This window comes from Urocitellus parryii, chromosome X (genome assembly GCF_045843805.1).
Source record: "Urocitellus parryii isolate mUroPar1 chromosome X, mUroPar1.hap1, whole genome shotgun sequence".
Classification (NCBI taxonomy): domain Eukaryota; kingdom Metazoa; phylum Chordata; class Mammalia; order Rodentia; family Sciuridae; genus Urocitellus; species Urocitellus parryii.
Genome location: NC_135547.1, coordinates 113,448,067 through 113,467,308, shown reverse-complemented (window position 1 = coordinate 113,467,308; position 19,242 = coordinate 113,448,067). Strand labels below are relative to the sequence as shown.

General features: G+C 36.3%; 1 protein-coding gene across 5 annotated transcripts in view; it reads left to right on the top strand.

Annotated features, from left to right (window-relative positions):
- The window catches only part of Zfx (zinc finger protein X-linked), a 54,098-nt gene extending 35,353 nt beyond the window's left edge, over positions 1–18,745 (top strand). For 3 of the 5 annotated variants that reach the window (XM_026401357.2, XM_026401358.2, XM_026401359.2), the window contains 5 exons: positions 10,398–10,547; positions 10,979–11,122; positions 11,486–11,641; positions 12,180–12,320; positions 13,147–18,745. In XM_026401357.2, the coding sequence (XP_026257142.2) occupies positions 10,398–10,547; positions 10,979–11,122; positions 11,486–11,641; positions 12,180–12,320; positions 13,147–14,330 (1,775 nt within the window). In that variant the 3' untranslated portion in view covers positions 14,331–18,745. Of the gene's footprint in view, positions 1–10,397; positions 10,548–10,978; positions 11,127–11,485; positions 11,642–12,179; positions 12,321–13,146 lie in introns of those variants that run through there. The other 2 variants (XM_077793742.1, XM_026401360.2) reach the window with 2 other exon arrangements.
- The last annotated feature ends 497 nt before the right edge of the window (positions 18,746–19,242 follow it).

Below are 19,242 nucleotides of genomic sequence, written 5' to 3'. Positions count from 1 at the left end.
AACATCTACATTTAATGCATTCACTCTGAAAATCAACAAATCTAAAAGTTTATTGATTCTTGGGGCCATTAGCACAGCAGAAATAGTAAAATATTTATTCATTTTTTTCTGTGGTTTAATTATTGGATGTGTGTGGTAAAGCAACAAATAAAATTTTGGAATTTAAAAATGGGAAATGTGAGGAAACCCATAAACTAAGGATATCTTAGAGAGGTTGTGTTGAACATCTATTTATATTATTAAACTTCTTAGTTAACAAATAAAAGTTGTATACATTTGTGATGTAGAACAGGATGTTTTGAAATATGTTTACATTGTTGAATAGCTATATTGAGCTAATTAACATGCATTACTCCACATACTTTTTTTTTTAATGTGGTGGGAACACTTAAAATCTACTTTCTTAGTAGTTTTCAAGTATAAGTACATTATTATTACTGTTGTCACCTTGAACATCTCTTTTAAGTTTGCTCTGATAAACTTTGAAGATGTTTGTTACAACATTGAAAAATATTGTGTGGGCATTTGTTTATCTGCTGAGACCTAGACAGAATCGGCCATCACCTTGTCCTTTGAAAGATAAATGATTATGAGCAAGAGAGGGTGGGGAAGAGGGAGAGTGGGGTTTGGAGCAGCAAAGAAGGGGCAAAGTGTTACGGAGAAACACAGATGGTTTGTGGAAACAGGTGGGGAAACATTTGAGAGTTTAGTTTTTGGTAGGAGGGTATTCAGTGAATCTTCTGATTATTTCGCTTGTTCTCAGAGAAGAAGAGAAGTCGGCAACAGCTGGGATGGGGAGGTAGCATTAGAGATTTGGGGGTAGAGGAGAATCTGGAAAAGAGGAAAAGGGAAAAGTAGCAACAAAGGTCCAGATTTCTTTGTTTCCAGCTGGATTTAGCTACATGGTCCAGAGGCAAAGAGGCAAGTTATCAAGAGTGTTTGCTAGGGAATGAGATAGACTGCAGAGTTAAAGTTGTTTTGTTTTTGAGTTCAAGTAAATTCTAATTTAATATTTTCATTTAAAGATAGTATATATATATATAACAAATTAGAGTAAAAAATAAAATTAAGAAAATAGTATGTATAGGGGCTGGGGTTATGGCTCAGTGGTTACGTGCTTGCCTTGCATGCATGAGGCACTGGGTTCAGTCCTCAGCACCAAACAGATATATGTTATAGTACGTATAATATCCAATCTTCATAAAAAGTCTCTGTTCTAACATTCTTTTATATGTAAATTTGTGAAAAGAAATGTCTAATGATCTAAAAGTTCTATTGATAGTTCCTGGGGGAGAGATGGTAGAATTTTGAGCACATTTTAATTACCTTTAATACTTCTTAAATACTTTTTTTTTGTTTGTTTATCACAATAAGTTTTATTTCCTTGATTCTGAATATTATAGATGTTTCCATATCTGTTTTAGGGAGTATTCTTACATGAAATTTAAGTGTTTTCAAGAGCCAAGACTTAAAAATGCTAATAGTGACTCTGTTGTAGCCTTCTAAATATGCTACACATTTATTGATACCAAGAGTTGTTAATTGTCTTGATGATATTTATGCCTTATGTAATGCAAGAGATAAACCTGTTAAAAGTATGAATGTAATATTTGAGGACTTATATCTCTATTTCTTGGACTGTGTAGTCTACTTCTTAAATACTTTTGTTAAATAATAAGCTGCATCATTACTACAACAGGCAATCTTTTTTAAAAAAGCAAAGTTGGACTGGGTGCGGTGCTGCACACCCCTAATCCTGGCAGCTTGGGAGGCTGAGGCAGGAGGATCACAAGTTCAAAGCCAGCCTCAGCAATTTAGTGAAGCCCTAAGCAACTTTGCGAGACACTGTCTTTAAAAAAAAAAAAAAAAAAGATCTGGGAATGTGGCTCAGTGGTTAAGTGCCCAGGGTCCAATCCCTGGTACCAAAAAATAAAAATAAAATAAAAGCAAGTTTGAGGAAGCATAAAGGAATGGAAGTAATATCTTGCTTAAGTTGAAGGCACATGGACTGCTTCCAGGGGAGACAGGACTGAAGGGAGAAACAGTGTGGTCAGAGGTGGATTGCTACAATAAGTAGTGTGTCTTTTATTTGGTAGGAAATGGGTTCCCTTCTGTGTTAGAGATTAAGGTGACTGGATCTTTGAATTAGGAAGACTGACTGGGGGCAGTGTCCAGGGGCATTTGGTGGGAAACCTAGGGAACTGGAGATCAACTAAAAGGCAGTTCATTTGTTCTTGGAGAAAGTAAATAAACTTTTACAACCTGATCTTGAGAGATGAGGCAATTTTGAGTAACTGGAGAGACAACCAAGAACTTTCATGGAAAGACTGAGAATGGTAAAACTGTCTCTTTTATGATGCTAATTTAGACAAAATGCAATTCCAGTGCAAATCAAATATGTATTCTCCCCCCCTTGCTCTACATATACTATAACATTGTGTGTATGTATATGTATAATCTTAGCAAAATTATAATGAAATTAACCTAGAAGCTTAGAGAGGTGACAATAATAAAGTATTCCTTACTTCATAAGGTTGTTAAGAGTAAATGGTACACTTCTTTAAGGCCCTAGCATCACGCTAGGCCTGGGGTATGCAGTCAGTAAATGTTTGTCATCATACATCACAACTGTCATCATTTCTTATTATATAAATTCTCTATGATATGCTGTTTTTCATGTAGGAACCATCTCAGTTCTGCCAATTATTTTTTTAAAAATTAGATCAACATTCCTTTAATAATTTATTTGAAGTATATCTCCCCTGTCCTCCATGCACTCCCCCATTAAGTTTTCTTTACCAGAAACTACTGGGTTTGCTGAAATCTTAATGAACTATATTTTTAGATACCACAGTATCTATTAGCATTGCAAAGAATCATCCTAATTTTCAGTCTTCAGGGGGTTTTATTGAAGCTTCCTTGAAGCAGTATAATAGGAATCTATATCTTGTTATTACTAATGACATTATTAAGTCAAAGTTTTACTTCAGTTTTTAAGTTAAAAATGCTGGATGTAAGGCTGATGCCAGTTTAACTTTTTAAAAGAATAGAGATGAGAAACTTACCAATATAATGATGGAATTTCTGGTTGATGGGGTTATTGGTTATTTGGTTTTTCAGTACTAAATTTTAAACAATGAACATACATTTTTTTTTTTTTAAATCAGAAGTAAAAAACGAACGTTTGAGTTCTAAAGACAGGCACGTCCTCCTCCTTTGCCTCACCCCTCAGTAGCTCACTGACTTTGGGCAAGTACATACCATCGTAGAGTCTTTATTTCTTTATCTGGAAAAGTTGAGAATCAAATGAAATAAAAAACTATATAGAAGCGCTAAGGAAATTGCAAAATGCCATGTAAATGGTAGTTATTATTAGAAGTAGTCTTAATTTCCAGAAATTACGCTCTTCTATTTTGGAGAGGCCTTATTCTAAAGCTGTAGCCCTTCATTACTACATTAGAAGAAGGCACTTATGCAGAAATCATATGTATGATGACTCACTTTTATCGAAGCCTTCTTTGTCTGTTTTTAGAAATTCATTTTTAATGGTAGCTTTAAAATCACAGTGAAAATCTGAGTACTTAACAGGACCATCAAAGTGTTTTTTTAAATCACTTTTAATATTTCATATTCAGAATAATTTCATAGGTTGAAATTAGTGGGGCAAGTTCTCAAGGTGAAAATCTGAAGGTGAATTCTACTTTTAGAAAAATAATACAATAGTTTCACTATCAGGTAAGTTGGTATATTTGAAATGTGTTTTCCTATACATTTATGAGAGCAAACAGAAAGGTCTTTTACTCCAAATTATAGGTAAATGCACGACATTTTGTACGTTTTTAAATGATTAGAGTTTCCAGTCATCGAAGGTTTTATGCCATTACTGACAAACTAATCCCGTATGCAAAAATGGCAAGCCTGGTCTTGTTTTTTATAAACACAAGGATGTTTGATTTCCCAGTACCTGTTAGAATCAGTTTGATAAACCTTGCCAAGGTTTAGGCCAGATTCATCAATGTCAGACTGTTCACAGATGAATTATCTGAAGATGTTACTGATTTATTTTGAACTTTTCTACCTAGTTTGGTGAGCTTCCTTTTAATGCTATGTTTAGTTTGAAATTCCAAAATAACCTTGGCTTAATTATAATTAGCTGGGTATGTCATAAAAATGTTTAGCTTTGAAAAATTATAAGTAGACACTGGGTCAGAAATAATAAGGCCCACTCCCCCTGCACCCCAGACATTTTTATAAAGCAAATCATAATACTTTAAGTTATATTCAGAGTTCAGAGAATCTTTGTTTTTATTTATTTTTTGTTTTGTTTTGTTTTTAACGGCAAATAGTTTAACCAGGTAGTCTCCTTGAACCTTTTCTTTCAGGTTCAGTGGATCAGGTGTCCTGGATCCAGCTCATTTTCTCTAGCTCCTCAATCTCTTAACCCAGGCTGCCACTCTCTTACCATTTATCTAAGTCCTTGGCTCCCATTGCCTATCTGTGATTGAAGCCACCAGCCATGGGCTTCTCCAACTTGGCACATTACAGCCTTCCCCCTTTTCTGAATACAATGGAGCTACATTCTCACTCACATATATGTCCTCAGGTTTCAGAAAGATAGGGTGTTTCTCCTATTTAAGAAATATGTGTTCATTTTTGCTGTTTCATATATCCCTTTTCCTTTGAGATCTGGATTCAGAAATTTCTCTGTGTTCTCTGGCTTCAGCACTTTCTATTCTGTTTTCTTTCCCAGATTGAACGGGCTTGAATATTTTTTCTAAGTTGAATGGAAGAGTTCTTTACCCTGCTATGTATTTAGTTGTTGCCCGTTGCTTTCCTTTTATAAACAAGGCTTGAAGAAATTGATACCTTCATTTACTCTCACTTGTTTTTTTTTTTCCTTGGCACTGGAGTTTGAACTCAGGGGTGCTTTACCACTGAGTTATGCCCCCAACCCTTCTTATATTTTTAGTTTGAAACAGAGTCTTGGTAAGTTGCTGAATGGCTCACTAAATTGCTGAGGCTAGCCTCAAACTTGTGATCCTCCTGCCTCAGCCTCCTGAGTTATTAGAATTATAGGCATGCACCACTGTGCCAGGTTTTCCCTTGACTCTCTTCAACCTACTGCAGTGACCCCCCACTGTGGCCTTCACTGCACTGCTTTCACGGAGAACATCAGTGACATTGGGTTATCACAGCCAGAGCAGGCGTTCCTCCTGGGCTTGTGTGCCTACTGTATTACTGCCCTGAGCTTTGTTAGGATTCCTGTCACTTTTACTCCCTGGTTTTCTTCATTTGCTTCTATTATTCTGTCCTGTTTTTTTCTTCACAGATTCCTTTGGGAGCCCTTCTTGTCCCCTTGTAAACTATGGCATTCCCCAGAACTCTGTCCTTAGCTCCCTACTCCTCCACACTCTGGATTCTCACTGTATGATCACAAGACTTAGTTAACATAGCTGATGGCTCCCAATTTGTGTGCCAGTATTTAGCTTTCAGACTCAAATATTTAGGAGCTGACTTTACATTTCAGTCATTCATAGAACTATTGATTCATCAATTTTCTGAGTATCTGCTATCACCACACTCTTAAAAGATCAAGTCATGAAAATATAGGTTTTGCAGTATCAGTTGGGAAAGGTGGTAGGGGATGATGCAAATAGTGATAACGCAGGGAATCATGTACTCTGAGAGAAGCAAGCAAGGGGTGTTTGTAGCACAAGAGCAGGGACAAGCACTGATTCTGAGGGCTTTTGGGGATATTATCCTTGGGATAGTAAAGTAATTAACCATTTAGGAAGAGAACTCCCTTTCCTTTTTTTCTTACATTTCTTACCCAGTCATTTACTCTCCTAAATAAAAAACCCCAGTTATACTCCTTGGCTCCTGTGTCACGTTAAGTTTTCAGGAACGTACCGAGTCCTGCTCATTTTAGTCCCAAGATAGGCATGAAGTCCAGTCCTCTTCCCGATTTATACTACCTCTGTCCTGATTCAAGTCTGCATCATCTCTTACCTGTTGCCTATATTATTGTAGTAGACTCACCTCACCAGTGGTCTCCCTGCTTCACGTCTTGATCCCTTTGCATTCACCTTTTCAAGGCCAGCAGAATGGTATAGCAAAAATGGGCATCAGACCTTGTCATTCATACTTAAAAGTTTCCCATTGTCATAGCAGATATTTCCAAACCTCTGATCAGAATCCTAAGGGTAGGGAGTACCTCTAAATCTGTCTATATATGCCAGGCCCCATCCCTGCACATTCTAATTTTGTAGAACTGCAGGATGGGAGCCTACGTTTTTAAGTTCCCCAAAAGGTTTTGATGTCTGATTAGATTGAGAAGTCTCCAGCCTACCCGGATCAGATGTGAGCTTCTCTGCCAGGTATGTGAGGTCCTCCATGACCTGGCATAGGTTTAGAAGTCTCCTATGTTTCCCACCATGCTTTGTGACCTGCTTTATTCTCCATCCTAGCAGTGCTGAAGGTTATGTTCCATTAACATCATGCCACTTCTTGTCACTCTACCTTTGTGTCTCTGCCTTTACCTGAAATAAGTGTTTCTTAGCCTGAGTGATATATTCTTTTTTTGTTTCCATGGCAGCCATCAATGTACAGTGCAACATTTGCCAATCTTATGACTAATCCTCTTTCGTGTTCTGTATCAGTTTGTTATTAAAGATTTCATGACAGTTCAACTTCAGTATCATCTTGTAATATGTGTAAACGCAAATGTATGTAAACAAGGTTTTGCTTTTTCTCTGTGACCTTCATTTTTTCCCTTCCCCTAGTGCTAGGGCTGGAACCCAGGGCCATGTGCATGTTGGGCATGTGCTCTACCACTGAGTTACATCCCCAGGCAAGTAACCTTCATTTTTAACTTAGTTTGAATTATGTAAGGAAAAGTATGATTTATCAAGTGCATTTTAAAGTGACGTGTTTGGGGCTGGGGATGTAGCTCAAGCGGTAGCGCGCTCGCCTGGCATGCGTGCGGCCCGGGTTCGATCCTCAGCACCACATACCAACAAAGATGTTGTGTCCGCCGAGAACTAGAAAATAAATATTAAAAAAAAAATAAAATAAAGTGACGTGTTTGGTTTTAAATCAAATATATATTAAAATGTGGTTTGCTATTTAATGATGTTACAGTGTCAAAAATAGACCAAAACAACTGTTTTCAGCCCAAAGATTCTTGGCATTTTGCATTTGAAGCAAGCTGATTAAATTTTATAATTTTTTGTTTGTGAATGACAAATAAGAAAGGTTTGAGGATGTTGTTTGCCTGCAGCTCTCTGCAGTAATTTATTTGGGTTATAGATGGTCTTGATTCTCAGTAAGTCAGAAGCCAAGTTGATAAATTGCCAGTACATTTTTGCTTTTTAATGTTGCCTTTGGAAATACTGCATTCATCTTGATTTTCTTTTTTGTTCTAGGGATTGAACTCAGGGGCACTCAACCACTGAGCCACATCCCCAGCCCTATTTTGTATTTTATTTAGAGACAGGGTCTTACTGAGTTGCTTAGGGCCTCGCTAAGTTGCTGAGGCTGGCTTTGAACTCATGATCCTCCTAACTCAGCCTCCTGAGCTGTTGGAATTACAGGTGTGCACCACTGCACCTGGCTCATCTTGATTTTCTATATAAAAATTCATAAATATAATTTTAGGACCTGATAATATGATAGGACTTTGCAAAATAATCATTTCAAAGATGTCAAAATCTGGGTTCTGTCTTGGTTTAATGGGTATAAATTACAAAAGAGATAACTATGGATTTAAAATGTTATTCACCTAGCCTTGGTTGCAGTACTGGCTGTGCCTGCTTGAGTCATGGGCACATTTTTCTGATTTCCACTAAAGCATCTTTCAGTTTTTTAAAAATTTGTTCTAATTAGTTATACATGACAGAGTCCATTTTGACACACCATGCATAAATGGAGTATAACTTCTCATTCGTCTGGTGTACATGATGTAGAGTTACATAGGTATGATTACATTAATATGCACCTAGGACAATAATGTCCAATTCATTCTACTATCATTCCTATCCCCCTCTGCCCCCTCCCCTCCCTTCTGTTTAGTCCAAAATACCATTATTCCCCCCCACATCCCTTATTATGAATTATCATCTGCATATCAGAAAAAACATTTGGCCTTTGGTTCTTTGGGATTGGCTTATTTTGCTTATCATAATATTCTCTAATTTCATCCATTTACCAGCAAATGCCATAATTTTATTCTTCTTTAAGGCTGAGTAATATTCCATTGTGTATATATCACAGTTAAAAGAAAGCATCTTTAGATGGTTATACTATTTATTAATTTTTCAGAAATCTATGGTTTCTGCCAGTTTCCATCTCATTCTCCAAACCCCAGAAGTTGACAGATTCTTAGGACTCAAGTGGCTTATGACTTGAATTCTGTGTGACTCCAAAAAATTTAACTCAACTTCTCTACACTTTAGTTTGTTGTATTGTAAAATGTATTAAATGTATTGTATTAAATAGTATTTATCCTTAATCACTTAATAAGTGGTGGCTGTATTACTCTATTTTAAAATAATTATCTAATTGTTTCTTTTCCCACTAGACTTGTAAACTTCTGGAGTACATCACTTTTTTATATTTGTATCTCCAATACCTACCAGAAAATCTAATAGACCATTGTGATTCACTGTTTGCTGAATTGAATAAAACATAAATGTCCAACCAAAAGGAAACAGATCTGTCTAGCAGTAGAAAACCAGAAAGGGGGGGAAAAAAAGGAAAAGGGGAAATGGAAAGACTTGTTGAGGGTATTGAAGGCAAGCTAAACGAACCATTTCTGGACCTTGGTCCTGCTCTCTTCTGTTTGGTCTCTAGCTGGGCCTAGAGCAGAGAGAACATTCCTTTAGTGTTTCTTTAATAGTATCAGCATTGTTAGATTCAGTTTTTGCGAAAAATTACCGTAGGTGCTAAGTTTTATTAATGTTAGCCACACTTTCTCTTGTGCTAGAGATGCTCAGAAGTGATGTGTAGTGTAAGGTTACATTATATGGGGATTATATTTGGGGTAGTTTTCAAATCCAGAGTCTAGTTTATGTTTTTGTTTTTGCACTGTGAATGGAACCCATGGGCACTCTATCACTGAGCTACATCCTCCGCAGTCTTTTTTTATTTTTAAAGACATTGTTTGTCCTGTGTTTTATTTCCAAGTCTTATGCATAATAGCACACTTATTTCCTTTGCTATTTTTATGAAGCCTTAAAAATGTAATGATGGTTATATATCCTGACTCTTTGCTACTAAGAAATTATATGTACCTCGTTTTTTTTTTTTTCTTTTCAACATAACACAGCCATTAGGGAGGACAGTGGGTATATGAGAATATATTTGAATTCTCCTATTGCTGCATTTGCCATCAAGAACCTAGACTCATTACTGTAATAAATTTGTGTGTATGGTGTGTATATAAAACTATGTACAGTTTTAAGTTTAAGCAGAATTTCCATTGGCCATCTCATTACAGTGCGCCTGTCTGCCAATCATATTTGATTATTTTTTTAAGTGTCTTATTCTGATGGAAATAGATCAAATGATATTCAAGGATAGTAACTATGAAGTAGTGCTTATAAAATATTTATGTAAAGACTTCCTTTCTTTTTATTTTACTACAAGGACGTTCTTTCAAGGTCTTCATTTTAAGTATTAAAAGAATATCTTTACCTGGGTGTGGTGATATGCCTGTAATTCCGGTGACTTGGGAGGCTAAGGTGGGAGGATCTCAGGTTCAAGGGCAGCCTTGGCAATTTAACCATACCTTGCATCAAAATGAAAAGGGCCAGAGATGTAGCTCATGGGTAGTGCCTCAGAGTTCAGTTCACTGTATGTATGTATGCACAAATAAATAAATAAGGTAGGAATGCCTTTACCTATGGCTTAGCAAAGGCTAACTATATTCTTTTGTTACACATAGTTTTCTAGAATACCAGGAGTTTCCTCTGTGTATAATAGGTTTTGCTTTAATATCTGATCCCATTTTAAAATGTCTTTATAAAGAAATGTATTTAGTGAACTTAATTATTTGACTAGGTAAAAGCATCAACATTTTATGTGAATCAAGTTAGAGTTTATATTTGTGAAAGAACTCTTTTTTTGTACTGGATATAGAACTTAAGGGCACTTTACCATAAAGCTGCATTCCCAGCCTTTTTATTTTTTAATTTGAAGCAGAGCCTTGCTAAACTGCTGAGGGCCTTGCTGAGCTCCTGAGGCTGGCCGAAAACTTATGATCTTTCTGCCTCTGCCTCCTGAGTTGCTGGGATTATAGGGATATACCACCTTGCCCAGCTGTGAAAAGGACTTTTGAAAACAGTAATGTTTTATTTAAGTATCTCTTATAAATTGTGGTGTATTTCCTGCCTATTTAGTGGATGATGCTGGCAAAATAGAACATGACGGTTCATCTGGAATGACTATGGATGCAGAGTCAGAAATTGATCCTTGTAAAGTGGATGGCACTTGTCCTGAAGTCATCAAGGTGTACATTTTTAAAGCTGACCCTGGAGAGGATGACTTAGGTAAGAGGAAACCTTAGCACATTATTCATCCTGACCAAATAATTCAACATGATTACTTGTGGATTAAAGTGACAGCATTTGAAATATTTTCTGAAGATAACTTTATTTTTTGTGTGTAGTACTGGGAATTGAACCCAGGGGTGCTCTACCACTGAGCTGCATAAATCCTCAGCTCTTTTTATTTTTTATTTTGAGACAGGGTCTTTGTTGAATTGCCTAGGCTGGCCTTGAGCTTGAGATCCTTCTGCCTCACCCTAAGGAGGATCTGGGATTACAGGCATGTGCCACCATGCCTAGCTGGAGATAACTTTTAAACAAGAATTCTAAAGTAGTGACAGCATATAAAAAGTAATTTTTCATAAGTATGTTAAAAGAGAGAAGAAGTGGAAATGAATTTTCAAATAAATTCTTGGAGTTGTCTTTTCCAATAGGTGGAACCGTAGACATTGTGGAGAGTGAGCCTGAGAATGATCATGGAGTTGAACTGCTTGATCAGAACAGCAGTATTCGTGTTCCCAGGGAAAAGATGGTTTATATGACTGTCAATGACTCTCAGCAAGAAGATGAAGATTTAAGTAAGTAGGTGGCCTTTTTGTGGGAGAAAATTTTACGTTTTTATAGCTCGAGCTCTCCCTCTCTCTGTTAAGGAAGGGAACAAGTAGCATCATTTTAGTTCTTATTATACTGCCATATTCTGAGAGAAGCATCAATGATTCTTTATGTTTAGAATGTTGCTTTAAAACCAAATTATGGTAAAAGCCAAGAAATGAATGACTGATTCAACAAGTGTTATATTGAGTGCTTACTATATGAAAGCTATGTTGTTTGGTATATAATACTTGGATCTTCTTTCCATTTATTACTGAATTCAGGTATAGGTATCTTTTCTGTGATCTCTGTAAACCTGGTCAGAAAAGTTTTTATAATTTTCTATTTAGATGTTGCTGAAATTGCTGATGAAGTTTATATGGAAGTGATCGTAGGAGAGGAGGATGCGGCAGCGGCAGCTGCTGCTGCTGCTGCTGTGCATGAACAGCAAATGGATGACAATGAAATCAAAACCTTCATGCCAATTGCATGGGCAGCAGCTTACGGTAAGTCACACAGCAGCCCAGAGGATTGGCTGAGTTGGTTCTTGAACTGCAAATTCGTGGTAGGAAAACAGTTTCTGTGGTTTTAGGTTTCTGAAATCTGAAATACCAGTTCCCTATCAGGATTATTTGACTTAAGCAAGAGTAGAGGAAGATTATAAAGTCAATTTTTTGTCTTTGTTTTTAACAGGAATTTCCTTACCGTGTATATTATGTAGAAGGAAGTACTGCAAGAAGTACACAGGCTTTTACGCTGATACTTTATCTTGATCACATCTGGCCCATGACTATAATTTTGGGAGAAAACCAGGGAGTTCGTGGGGAAACTGCTGACATGTGTTTTTAGCTTTGGAATTTAGCTAGGGATTTCCTAAGGTCTCACTATAGTAAATGTGCTCATAAAACCCATTACCTAGAATGAGGCATTTCTGTCATTCATGAGTATCATGGCTTACGTTTCATTGTCGTAATTAATAAAGAATTCCTAATTCTTTATAATTTATAATACTGTATAATTTTGTTTTCTAATGCGCATTGTTAGGTAATAATTCTGAAGGAATTGAAAACCGGAATGGCACTGCAAGTGCCCTCTTGCACATAGATGAGTCTGCTGGCCTCGGCAGACTGGCTAAGCAAAAACCAAAGAAAAGGAGAAGACCTGATTCCAGGCAGTACCAAACAGGTGAGGGCGCACGAGTTCCATGGCGCAGCGAGCTCTGAGCTCTCAGAGGAAACTCTAGAATGTATCCACAGGGGTGTCGTGATGGCATTTTAGCTGCTAGACTACGTGTAGTTTTCGTGTATTGAATTTGAAAATATAATTTTCAGAATTCAGTGATATTCATGAATGATTTTGTTGGATAAGAAGAAACGGGATTGATCAAACATGGATGAAAAAACTTAAAACTTGGATGATTTTTATGTGGAAATGAAAAGGAATTCCTCAAATATATTGCAAGCATTAACATTTTTAAAAAAATTAATATATTTAAAGAATCTAATTATATCAGCATAAAGCAGGCATAATTTACAGAGCAGCAGGCTAAGTACTTCAAAGCATATGACATTCTTGTCTATTCTTGTATAATGATTTGCATATTAAAAATTTTATGGTTATATTTAAGCTTTACTGTAAATTAGCATAAATTATGTTTTTTTAATAACCAAAGCAGGAATTTTGATTATAAAACTTTACTTTTATGAATAATTTTTCCAAGATTTCTGAATTGATATGGTTTTAATCGCTGGTTGATAGAGGTTACATATTTATTCATTAATTTTGTTAAACTGGAGGGAGTGAGGTTGGTACAGTTCTGCAGAGTGAAGTTTCCAGACCAGGTTCTCATTATATCTCTTACATTGAAAAATGATAAAAGGGATGTTAGTAGCAGATAGTGTAACAAGAGTGAGCCCATGGCCAATAGTGTTCAGAGCACATACTAAATATTTGAAGAAACCAAAACAGAACTTGGTTTGGTTCCTTATGATCTTTTCTTTTCCTTCCTTAGCAATAATTATTGGCCCTGATGGACATCCCTTGACTGTCTACCCTTGCATGATTTGTGGGAAGAAGTTTAAGTCGCGAGGTTTCTTGAAAAGGCACATGAAAAACCATCCTGAACATCTTGCCAAGAAGAAGTACCGCTGTACTGACTGTGATTACACTACCAACAAGAAGATAAGTTTACACAATCACTTGGAGAGCCACAAGCTGACCAGCAAGGCAGAGAAGGCCATCGAGTGCGATGAGTGTGGCAAGCATTTCTCTCATGCTGGGGCTTTGTTTACTCACAAAATGGTGCATAAGGAAAAAGGAGCCAACAAAATGCACAAGTGTAAATTCTGTGAATATGAGACAGCTGAACAAGGATTATTGAATCGCCACCTTTTGGCAGTCCACAGCAAGAACTTTCCTCATATTTGTGTAGAGTGCGGTAAAGGTTTTCGGCACCCATCAGAGCTCAAAAAGCACATGCGAATCCATACTGGCGAGAAGCCGTACCAATGCCAGTACTGCGAATATAGATCTGCAGACTCTTCTAACTTGAAAACACATGTAAAAACTAAGCATAGTAAAGAGATGCCATTCAAGTGTGACATTTGTCTTCTGACTTTCTCAGATACCAAAGAGGTGCAGCAACATGCTCTTATCCACCAAGAAAGCAAAACACACCAGTGTTTGCATTGTGACCACAAGAGTTCGAACTCAAGTGATTTGAAGCGACACATAATTTCAGTTCACACGAAGGACTACCCCCATAAGTGTGACATGTGTGATAAAGGCTTTCACAGGCCTTCGGAACTCAAGAAACATGTGGCTGCCCACAAGGGTAAAAAAATGCACCAGTGTAGACATTGTGACTTTAAGATTGCAGATCCGTTTGTGCTAAGTCGCCATATTCTTTCGGTTCACACAAAGGACCTTCCATTTAGGTGTAAGAGGTGTAGAAAGGGATTTAGGCAACAGAATGAGCTTAAAAAGCATATGAAGACACACAGTGGCCGAAAAGTGTATCAGTGTGAGTACTGTGAGTATAGCACTACAGATGCCTCAGGCTTTAAACGGCACGTTATTTCCATTCATACGAAAGACTATCCTCACCGCTGTGAGTACTGCAAGAAAGGTTTCCGAAGACCTTCAGAAAAGAACCAGCACATAATGCGACATCACAAAGAAGTTGGCCTGCCCTAACGATACATCTACAGACGTTTGTAGAGATACTGGCCTTGAAGCAGGAAATTCATTTTAAAGCCAATCAGTCTTGTTCACTTACAATACTGTATATTGATTTATGCTGTGTACAAATAGAGTTATTGCTTCTAGTTGACTTTTTTTTTTAACATTTTGTTCAATAGCGTGTTCTGAATTCTATTCAGTTTGTTTAATAAATGGGGAAAAGTAGCAACAAGTTAGTTGCTTTTAATAAAGTAATCCCTGGTTCTATACTGAATTTTTCTATCTTAGAAGTTTTATATTTATTTAAATAATTACCTTGCCTACCTTGATGGTACTCTTCTAAGATCTTTTAACTTAAGGTAACTTTAGATTGGTAACTCTGAAAGTATTCATATTGACTCATTTTCTTTTTCCCCATAAATTTCTCACAATAAAATTGTCAGAGACATTGAATATGAATGGGAGATTTTACAGTCAAGTCTAATGATCACAACATGGAAGTGTTTACTTGTCTTGTTTAATATTTTCAGACCATATGACAAGGAAAGTTTCCTTTTGAGCTTTTGCGTCCCTGGCATAGCTGAGTTTAGAATAGTGGCTGGGTTTGTGTTTACTTTTCATTTTGTTTAGAAGACAAAATATATTTCTTTTTGGCTTTCTTTGGACTATTTACATCTTTTGTTAGCATAGCAAACTTTTAGAAAACTTTATTGAAAAATTTTGCTTGTTCCTGTTGTATTTTGATTATTCTGTCTGTGCTGCTTTGTCTTGGAATGGTTGTGTGCTACAAATGAAATTTACTGAGGACTGCATTTTGGAATCTCCTAGAGGTAACTTGCGGCTCATAGGATCTTTTGCAACTTTATATATGTAAATGTACCCTGAATTATATATATACATATATATATATAACATGTATCTGTGTGTATTGCTTATTTTACATATTTATACACACAACCCCAAGTAGTATTTGTTTAAAATCTATAATGAAAAGTATTAATTAAATTTACAATAACATGAAAGATCCAGGGATGCATGAGAGAGCATTTTGTAAGTCATGCTCTTCAGAGAGACTACTCAGGTGAAGAATTAGAAGGAAAATAAGGACACTAGTATTTTTAAAGAGTAAAGGTATTTTCTTTTAAATATCTTTGGTAATTGAAAAATAATTGAAAAAATAGAGGTTAAGATGTTTTTAGATAGAATGTTTTCATACAGTTTCAGCTCCATGCCTTTATATTTTTCTGAAAAGCTTATGAATATCCAGACGTGACTCCCTCAGTTCTCTCTGAGAAGCTGGAGAGAGAGCTCTGTCTCACCAAGTGAGGGGGGGCGGGGACAGAGAAGAAGTGATGGCTCCATGGACCAGAGAACGGGTGCTAATTATGACTTACACTTGGCAAGTTCAGCCTGCTTTGTTAGTTCTTAGACAGTTAAAGTTAGCAAACTTTTAAAAAACTTAACACTCAAGTTGGCTTAGGTTAGAAGATAGAGGTGTGTTCCAAGTACATAAGGAAAGTTTGAGGCCTTATTTGGAACTTCACCAAGTCTTTCAGTTTTTTTTTTTCTTTGAGAGTTGGCAGTTTTTAACATGTAGGTCTGAATCAGAGTCATAACGTTTATAAAATGAATTTGGTTAATTAGAATTTAGTTATGTTAAGATGACTCTTGGAGAACAGAAAACAGTTGGGGGGGGCTAGAATTGGCTGTTGGCACATGATCTGGCGCATCATGGGAGATTTAGAAATTTTCTTCCCACTTGATAGCTGCCTTGCTGCCTCATTATGGTGCTCCATCCCCTTTGTGCCGTTAGGTTTTTACCTTTCATCTTTCTCTTTGCCATCCATATTTGTATTCAAGAGTTATATTTTTAGGGTTAGGAATCTAAATATTTGGTGTTTGGCAAGCCCCTGAAGTGTGAGATTGATTTAGGCTAGTTCTAAATCAAGTGCTTTAGGCTCATGTGAACTCCAGCCTAAATGCCAGTCAAAGCTAAGGCATGGGTTCCCCTAGCCGGCTCCATAGGGAATGCCTATGCCCCTTTGGCCCCCACAGTATGTTTGTTGTTTTTTTTTTTTAAAGTAACTTACAATTCTGTCATTCATTGCCCTACTATTCTTGAAAGCTCTGTCTGTTTTTTTGTGAGAACCTTTAAAATCTCCCTTAATTTTTATTTTCCCCAGAAATAATGTAAAACACTTAAAATAGAAATTTATTAATTTTAAAACATCCTGTAAAATTATTACAGAAAATATAAATGATTGGATCATTTAACTATATTTTTTTAAATAAACTGAAAGATAAAGAACACAACACTTTACACACTTTATATTTCTCTTTACATAATCTGGATTCATACACATTTCTTTTCTTTTTAAAGCACAATATTGAAGCCTTTAAAAGGTATTTAAGGGTTTGGTCAAGTGAATATAAAATGTATTTGTCTGTATAAAGAGAAAATGAAATTGTAGTCACTGTTATGTACTGACATTAGTTACAACCTAGTTTTAATTCTTAAAACAATTTGATTAGCAAAGCTAAAAAAATGGATGTTTCAGTTAAATGTTTTAAAGAGGTACAGATTTTTACAAGGACATAATATAAGTTATTGTTCTGTAGAAATATCCTATTAAATATTGTATGTCCCTCCCTCTGTATACTTTGTAAAAAAAGTAAAATACATAAAAAGGAAATCATATAGGGATGTGTGACATTATTGTAATTGTGTACTTGAGAATAACGTGCAAAAATAAAAATCAGAATATTTTCCTGTTAATGAATGTTTAGTCTATTTGATACCAGTACTAAGTTAATGCTTTTCTTAAGGAAAAAAAAAATGTACAGTTTTTGTAAACCTAATAAACATCAAAAGCAGTGGATTATTTTCATTCCCCCATTTCTTAATTCCCTTTTATGCAGCAATGGAATGCAAAATGCTTGATTGCTTTGAATTTTGTGAGTCGGATGCAAATACTGATAATATTTCAGTCCTGTGAATTTGCAAGTAATATTTCAGAGAAGTTAAGAGGTGATTGGTGAGTCCTTTGATGAGCATGTCCTTGAAATTCATTTTTTCTTTTATCTTTATAAAGGATTTGTTTTATTAGCATCTCCAGTTCCCCTGAGATAAATTACCCATGCATAAAGTGGGTTTTGAGAGCACTTAAAGTTCATTTCAGTATCAATCCACTGCACATTTAATCGTTGGGGACTGTTAACCACTCCACTACAGAAGCCCTGCCCTTGAGTTACCCCTCTGTGCCCAGTTTGGAAGGCTCTAGTAGATGTTGACATAGTACAGGATGGTCATTGTCATAGGAAAAATCAAAAGTTAGGTAAAAGTTCTCAGAAATCAAAGATTTGTGTCACCTTTGATTTTAAAGATGAGATTCTGCAGTTCTTCAACTGTAGGAGCAAAGTGTTGACCTAATAGATGAAACAGTAAACCACCAACACCAAAACTTGAGGTAAATGATGAAGAGAATGTGGTGACCATCACTGTCCAGAGCCATAAATCCAATAAAACCAGACCATGCTGTCAAAAACTTTGTTTTAATAGAGTGCCTGACAAATGGCATCTAACCCAACTGTGATCCTGACTAGTCAGGTAATATGCTGCTGTATTCTCTAGAGAATCTCAGTATTAGCAATTTCCTTTATTTCCCACAAATTCTTGGATTTATGTAGGGAGAAGCATAACCAGTCAAACCTTAAAAGGGGTTATCTTTCAGAGCAATGGCTACTAAAGTATGACTCAGCAGCATTGGCAGAATGGTTCACTTGGGACCTTGTTAAAGATGCAAATTCTCAGCCCCACCCCAGACCCCTTGGATTGGGAAACTGGGTGTGGGCCCAGTGATCTGTGTTATAACATGTTCCCTATGTGATTCTGTTGCATACTCAAGTTTGGAAAACACTATTTTAGAGCACTTGAGGAACTTAAAGGATCGCTGGCATAACATTTTGGGTGGTAGATGAGAAAATCACAAAAACAAAGCAACCAGAAATGAATGGTGAAGGTGAAATAGGACCCAGAGTTTCCTACTTTCAGTTTACCATTAAGGTATGAGGCTGCCAGTAAGTATATTCTTTAGTGCGCATGTAAATAGACAACATTTCCTAAATATTCTAAGCCCTTCCCCCAAAGTTTGCATTCTTCAAAGATAAATTGAATTCAGAGGAAAATTTGGCAAGTAAGAGAAAAAGGTTTTTAAAAGTTGTGTGTGTATGTGTGCGTGTGTATTTAGTTGGCCCAGGGTTACTTAAGTAATTCATATCCAAAATTCATTTTGCTGCATTCTGCAGCTTTTTAGATAAGGTCAAAATTAAGTTTGCCCTATGAATTTTACTTGTTTTATCTTTTGTTTCGTGTATATATTGTTTGCCTTTTTCATAAAATAATTCTTGATTTGTTATATATTGTTCTGTTATTTTTGACATCTTTGCTATCGTTGTAAATAAATTACTATTTTGTTTTAAGTTACCCTAGTGGAGTGTTGGCTATAGACAGGACACACACACACTCACCACATCCATGTGGAAATGAGGAGACTCAGATCACACAGTTAATAAATCCTTGTTACAAAGTAGAAGTGGTGCAAGCCCTTCAGTAGTTAGCACTTCTTGCACCAAGGTAACCATTGTGGTTGCATATCAGGCATGGTATCTGTCCCTACTTGAGTTTTTAAATTATTTCCTGACCTCCAAGGTGGAAATATTTTGACAATCAAATTTGAGGTCAAAATCAAGAATTGTTTTTCTTTACTTGGTTTCTCCCCATTCCATTGCCTCCCATGTTACTTGTCTTGCTGACATTGATGAACACAGCTACATAAAGCCACTAGGATGCTTTGCTTCTGAAAACCTGCTTAGGAATTTTAGATAACATTTAGCTGTGAATTACGGAAATATCTAAGCACATTAGCCA